Source organism: Rhinichthys klamathensis, unplaced genomic scaffold, assembly GCF_029890125.1.
Source record: "Rhinichthys klamathensis goyatoka isolate OS25496 unplaced genomic scaffold, OSU_Roscu_1.1 h1tg000691l_1, whole genome shotgun sequence".
NCBI lineage: Eukaryota > Metazoa > Chordata > Actinopteri > Cypriniformes > Leuciscidae > Rhinichthys > Rhinichthys klamathensis.
Genome location: NW_026607118.1, coordinates 183,409 through 189,979, shown reverse-complemented (window position 1 = coordinate 189,979; position 6,571 = coordinate 183,409). Strand labels below are relative to the sequence as shown.

Below are 6,571 nucleotides of genomic sequence, written 5' to 3'. Positions count from 1 at the left end.
GATTTAAACCCATGCTAATAGGGAACCTGCAAAGGGTTAGTTGTGTTTTTCTAGTTGTTGTGTTTTTCATTAGGAATAATAATAATGAACACACGATTTAAGCAATTGCAGGCTAATTTTAAAGTGAAAGTAAAATGTGCACGGCCACACAGGCATTCATAACAGGGCGGAGCAGTCACCACTGCCTGTTTTTATCGTCTTCTCCTCCACCTCTATTTATAAAACCCTGCACATTTCTCATCCCTTTCCCTGATAATTTTTCAGCATACCCTTGTCAATTATTCACATGCTCTTCTACATATTGAACATGTTTCCCTTTCTAAGCATTAATATTTAAAGCTTCATCCCTCCTTTAGGAAATCTTAAAAAGATAAATCAAAGTGACATTTTTTTTTTAAATAGTCTGAGTGAAATTAAGCTCTAATGGTACAGGAAGGGAGCGCTTTTATGGCTTTCTATTAAAACAGGAAATAGACAAGGCAAATAAATCACCTCATCTTCAAACATAAATTCTGAATGATTTTGTCATTTAACACAGCATTGATTTAATGTCAGAATCATCAAATGATTCCACTCTCATTTGTATTTTGAGACCAAATAGTGTGACAGTGTAGTAAATGCCCAATACAGTGTGCTAGATGACATGAACTAATCCTCGCAATCAGCTTGATGTTACAAAACAAAGGAAGAATCAATGGTCATTAAATGGCAGTCAGCTGGAACCAGGAATCGTGTCAGCCAGTTTCAACCAAAGCTGTTTTTATTTAATGTTACAATTGATTCGGCTTCATAATCAATCACATTGAGATATGGCTTTTATATGGTTAGTTCATCGTAAAGTGCCCCCAGCACTCATTGCAAATTTGCATTAATCTCTAACTACCTATGCTCATTGTATTAGCTGCTAAAAGATACATGACAGCAACAACAGAAGTTCCATGTCCTCAACCAAACATAACTAACAGATTCATTAAACTAAATCACAGGCCACTCAATTCATCACAGCCAATCTGACAATTATTCCAGGAAAACAAAATGGTCTCTTCATCTGGAAAGTCACTGAAATATCTGTTTCTAGCTGTAATATCAAGTATGGCGAGCACTAATGAGTTTTAAGATAAGCCACAGCTGTGAGCTCTCAAACGTATTTGGATCACAAAAGTTTTAGTTATCCTTTTCTCTGTGCTATTGATAAAGGTAGGCAAGGGTTGCTAGGGGACACAAAGGATTAAGATATCCTCTGTCAGACAACTGAAATGGTAATGAATTCCTAGACAACCAAAGTATATGATAAGGACTTGTTCAAAGACTTATGACACCTCCTAAAATTCACAGGTTCTTTTTGATTACTGTGAATAGAGGGGGTCTACATTACTATATACAGAGAAAAAGCATTTAAAAACAAGGGTCAAGTAAGTTGTTGTTGTTTTTCAGCAACATATTTAAGCATATATTTTTATATGTGCAAGAAAATATTCATTTCTCCATTATACTTTACTTCTGACATTTACTTCATTATGCTTTTTGATTGCTAAATTTTAATTTAACCATTAAAATGGAGTGTCTAATTAATTGAAATCATGAAACACCTACAATTTAACAACACTTTATTAAAAGTTTAACAAAAGTTTTTAGGGCCCAATGAAATACTTTTCCCCCCTCAAATTCAGTTTTATTTTTTCCAAATTCTGTGTTTTCTGTTTTAAGTTTTCTGGATTCCATTTTTAATGGTTCAATTAAATTTGAATAATCAAGAAGTGTGCATTTAAATTTTTGGGCAATCAAATGAACATTAATTTAATTTATATTTTAATCATATGAAATTTAAAATAAACTTATTTAAAAAAATAAAGTTGACAAAATTATTATTAGTGTTAGTATTATTATAACATTGAGACATAGCTAAATTCTATATTTCTGTCACAATTTCGGTCACAAAGTTAAGCCGAACTTGTATTTTGACGGGTTGCCGTGAAGACCTTTTAGTTTCTGTGCGTTTATGATAGTTTTTCTCGAATGAAACGGTAAAATGCTCATGAAGTGACTCTCAGAGCAGCTCTGGAGATAAAGTTCAAGCAACTTTTCCATGAATTAATTCATTCAGTGAGACGGCAGAGGCTAAAGGGGGCTGGGGGCTGGTATCTTAAATGTATAGTTTATGCTCTATAGACTTAAATTCCTTGTAAACGCCCAGATGAAAATACAGAGCGACTTTTCCAACATAACTACAATGTAAATTTCCTAAAGACTAGCTATAGTTACAGTGGCAGATTTCATGAATGAAGGTAAATTAATCTGGATTAAGCACGGAGAGTAAAGTAATCTCATAGATTGGTGAGGCATGACAACCTCTTACTACCCAACACCATGATCCAATAGTAACATCTGAATTCAAAGAAAGGTCTTCAAATTCTATTACGATATTCACAGCACTACAACAAAAACTCCTAATACAAAAGCCACTTTACCATCGTCGGGACGAATGGTTCTAAGAACGGTAAAGAACGGTTCCAGTTGTATTTCCACTTGAGCCAGGTACGGCACGGCGCGATCACAAACCGTTCTCAGCCCAGAAATTCTCGGCACAGTTGGCTAACCGCCCTGAACCTTGCTAGTAGAATGGGTGTAGTGATGTCGCAGCTCGGGATTCGTCACTTGTCTTTTGCCTGGCTACCAGTTTCTCTGTAGCTGGCTAAGCGCACAATTTGAGTGACATAAACACAAATTAACAATAAAATATCCAATCATCTTCTATTAACATGGTTCGATGGTTGCCATTTACATCTTATATTGTCTGTAAACTCTTGCGTTACAAAGGCAACGACTGGCACATTTATATTACATACTAAAGATCTCCGTTATCAGCCCCACAGTGGAAAATTAAATCAAATCCGTGCTGGCTGGCCCGGATCGGCACAGAATGGAATGGTTTAAGCAAAGAAAATGGTTTGGCCTGACAGTGGAAAAAGAGTCATTGTAATCCTTATGACAAGTAAAACTACCTAAATGTCACTGTGAACAGGCTGTCCACTGCATGCAAATGAATGTGATCATTAATTGTGAATCCATCTATATCTGGGCATTCTGATGACTAGAGTTTAGCCACTATAATCCCACAGCGCAATCACATATGGACAGCATATCTTGGTGTCAGGTAATATACTGTGAGCAGGTGCGAGCATTCAGGCATGACGACGCATTAATCAATTTCTGCGTTCAAATAAAATGTAAATGTCACTGATAAATTACACTGAGATGTAACATTAGCACACAATACAGTTTTCTTATTTTCAGAGGCTCCTGTTGTTTTCAAATGAACAACCGTTTAATATTTGTCAATTCTATACATTTAAGCAAAGTATAGCTCCATCATTAGACCCATTGGTCGCAGCTCTTCATGCAACCCAATATAAAGATAGAATCAGCAAACGCAGTGCTAAAGAAAACATATTGTGAGGTTCCCTACAGTAACTGACATCCTGATACAAGCTTTTTCATGTGCTGCAGCCAGTGAAAAATTATCAAATAAGAAACAAACCTTTTTTACACTATTATACCACTGAAATTCTCTTCATATTTTTTTATTCAATATATCACATTTTGAAACACAGGGAGTGGCCAGAGTCGCTGCTTATCATTAGTGTTTCTGCCGCTCCCTGGCGACATGATAGACGGGACTGTATGCGGCCACGAGTCTGTCATGCTTCGCTTCTGGGATGTCATTAACACAATATACTAACATGTGCTAACAGTACCATGCAAAACTGCAATCTGCAAAGCAAGTCAACAAAAACTGTCTGATCACCAATACTCCACAACAGCAGTAGAACTGCACAGCTCTTGCCATAGCAAAACCAGGAAGAACTGATAATAAAGTATCAAACTTACGTGTCTTGCGGCTGACATGGGTTCGACCAGGCGTGGTCACATGCCTCTCGGATGACTGCTCTCTGGTCCACATTTGGGTGGAGTCGTTTAGGACTGCTGGGTTGGAGGGAGAGGGGCTGGATGTGGACATATGGACAGTAGATGTGGTGGTAGAGACCACGGTGGTCGTAAAGGTGGGATTACGTGTGACAAAGCGAGTAGAGGGGCTCTTCTGTGTCACCTGACTGCCGGATGCCCCGCTGCCTCTAGGAGGAATGTTTGGAGGAGTTCCCGTTCGAGTCCTGCTCCGCACCACTGAGGTGACGGTGGGGCTGACCGAGCTGACACCACCAATAGTGGTTGTAGTGGTGGTGGTGTCAGATCCCTTAGGAAAAGTGCTAGGCTTAGACAGAAAGATGGGGTCCTGGCCAATACCCTTGGCGTCCACCAAGTCTGTGGGCACATAGTCCCGCACAGAACCCACTACGATCCATTTCAGCAGCATGAGACTGAGCCCCAGGCCTATGAAGCCAATGAGAAGCGGAACCACACAGAGCCAGGTCTGTTGGCGGGGCCAAAGGGCACAGCTCCCACACCTTAAAATGCCACCACGCACAGGGGCCTGGGCTTGTTCACGTCCACCAGAGCCGCCTCTCCCATCGGGCTCCTCCAGTACCATAGCCCCCGAGTTGTTCACGGTTCCCGAGCTGTCACTCATCTCGCCTGTGGCACACTAAGGGTTAACCCCAAGGCCGAGAGCACGGCAGACATGGACAGCACAAGGTGAAATTCCGGTCAGAAGTGCCAGACATTGGAAAAAAATGGAAAGTAAAAGACAACCGCAAGAACAAATAATTATGAACAGAAAAGAACAGAAATAATTATGAACACATCAAGGCAGACAAATCACATCCACACACTGCCAAACACTAATACACATACACGCACTCACAATCAGACAAACACATACACCCAATAGAATTCCGGAGGTAGAAATCTCGGCAGTTGCAGAATCCAGCAAAAAGACAGTCCTTTAGTCCAGTTCCACCATAACGACCAGACGACTTCCAGCTCGCCACAAGATCACCAAAACAGTACAAATGTTAAATAAAGGTGCCGAGCAAAGAAGGTGGAAAGAAAGGGAGGAGTGAAATCATCTGCATGTCTCCGAGCACCAGCCGTTGCAGCAGCACTCTCTGTCGTCAGATTATCAAATCCCTCTTTTTGCAGATGACACCACGGTATGATTTATCCTCCGATCTTGTCACTCCATTCATTGCTATATTTAAAGGTGGAGTTCAGTAAAAGTTAAACACCGACTCATATTTTTCCAGTTTCATTCACACCAATTCCTTTTTCAAGGTCTCGATCTGACTTGTATTTGAGCGCTGAGTCAGCTATACATATCCCAGGAAGCTGGTTCCCTCACGCAAGAGGACTCACCGTTGACCATGAAGTAATATCCCCTTTTCCACAAGCCAAGCTCCTGATGAATTATAGCATCCTTAAGGGAGCAAGGGACCTGCAGCACGAACCCAGTACATGAAAGCTGAGCAATAAACCTGGTAGAGGAGGCAGTGGCATGTGCAGAGTTGTCCAAGAGGAGACGGTGGATGATTAAATCCGTTAGCAGTGCAAATCCGTTCTGAACAGTGCCTGATGAGCGACCCACTGCCGTAGAGTGAGCCGTTGATATCGTGCAAAGCAGTGGGCATACGCTCAGCCTCTATCTACATTCCTCCACTGAGAGCGCACAAGAGAGAATGAGAGAGAGAGAGAGAGAGAGAGAGAGAAAGAGAGAGAAAGGGAGAGGAGCAGCGCGAGGAGGGGAGGGAGGGAGGGAGGAGTGAGCTTGTCGAAGACGGACAGAAAAAGAAAAAAGAGAAGGGTTAAAAAAAGACAGTATACAGATTTTCCATGAGACAACATTCATCCTTTCCTCATTACGGTTGTATTTGTTTTGCCTGTCTGTTGCTCCCTCCAAGGGCTGCCATGTCTAAAGAGTCCGGACTAGCGTGTGTTCCCGCTCTAATCTCCTGTGGGATTTTAACGTGGCTCAAGCCTACGACACTGCAGCCAGACACATACACAGACAGCCTTCTACTCTCCCCTACTGCTGATGCCAGGAGAGAGAGAGAGAGAGAGAGAGAGAGAGAGAGAGAGAGAGAGAGAGAGAGAGAGAGAGAGAGAGAGAGAGAGAGAGAGAGAGAGAGAGAGAGAGAGAGAGAGAGAGAGAGAGAGGAGGCGGCACTGCACCTGCTCTCTTCACAAGAACATTCCCCACCCCTTTAGAGAGAGACACAGAGAGAGAGAGGGAGGGGGGAAACAAGGAGAGATAAGTACAAGAGTTGAGAAAGCATTCACAGCAGGATGAGATAGAAAATGAGAGAAGTAGAGGGCAAGAGAGAGAAAGACAAGATACGGGATAGAAATAAAGAGATCCGTGTCAGTGCTCTGCAGTATTAGCAGAAAAGAGATTACTGACTGCTGTAAACAAAGTGAGTCTCAGCATAACTCTTTCAGGACTGTCAATCATGTAACCCCTCCTCATGTCTAAGATACTGTGAGAACTGGAAGAGGGAGAGAAAACAAGTTAAATTAATGGATGGTAAGAATTAGGAGTTGTGTGCAGTGTCTAATGGGTGGTATTTTTAAAATAGACTGTAGTGCAACAATAAAGCGTAGTAATTAAATGGAGTGGATA

General features: G+C 41.4%; 1 protein-coding gene across 1 annotated transcript; it reads right to left on the bottom strand.

Moving 5' to 3' along the window:
* Positions 1–3,745: 3,745 nt before the first annotated feature.
* On the bottom strand, positions 3,746–5,192 carry LOC130076807 (pro-neuregulin-3, membrane-bound isoform-like). The gene is made up of 2 exons (XM_056242057.1): positions 4,840–5,192; positions 3,746–4,600 (listed from the first exon to the last, which is right to left on the bottom strand). The coding sequence occupies exon 2, from the start codon at positions 4,583–4,585 to the stop codon at positions 3,746–3,748; it is 840 nt and encodes a 279-aa protein (XP_056098032.1). The 5' UTR covers positions 4,586–4,600; positions 4,840–5,192.
* Between the last annotated feature and the right edge of the window lie 1,379 nt (positions 5,193–6,571).

Excerpts from the sequence above, each read along its gene's own strand:
- LOC130076807 (XM_056242057.1), bottom strand. The coding sequence starts at position 4,585 with ATGAGTGACAGCTCGGGAACCGTGAACAACTCGGGGGCTATGGTACTG.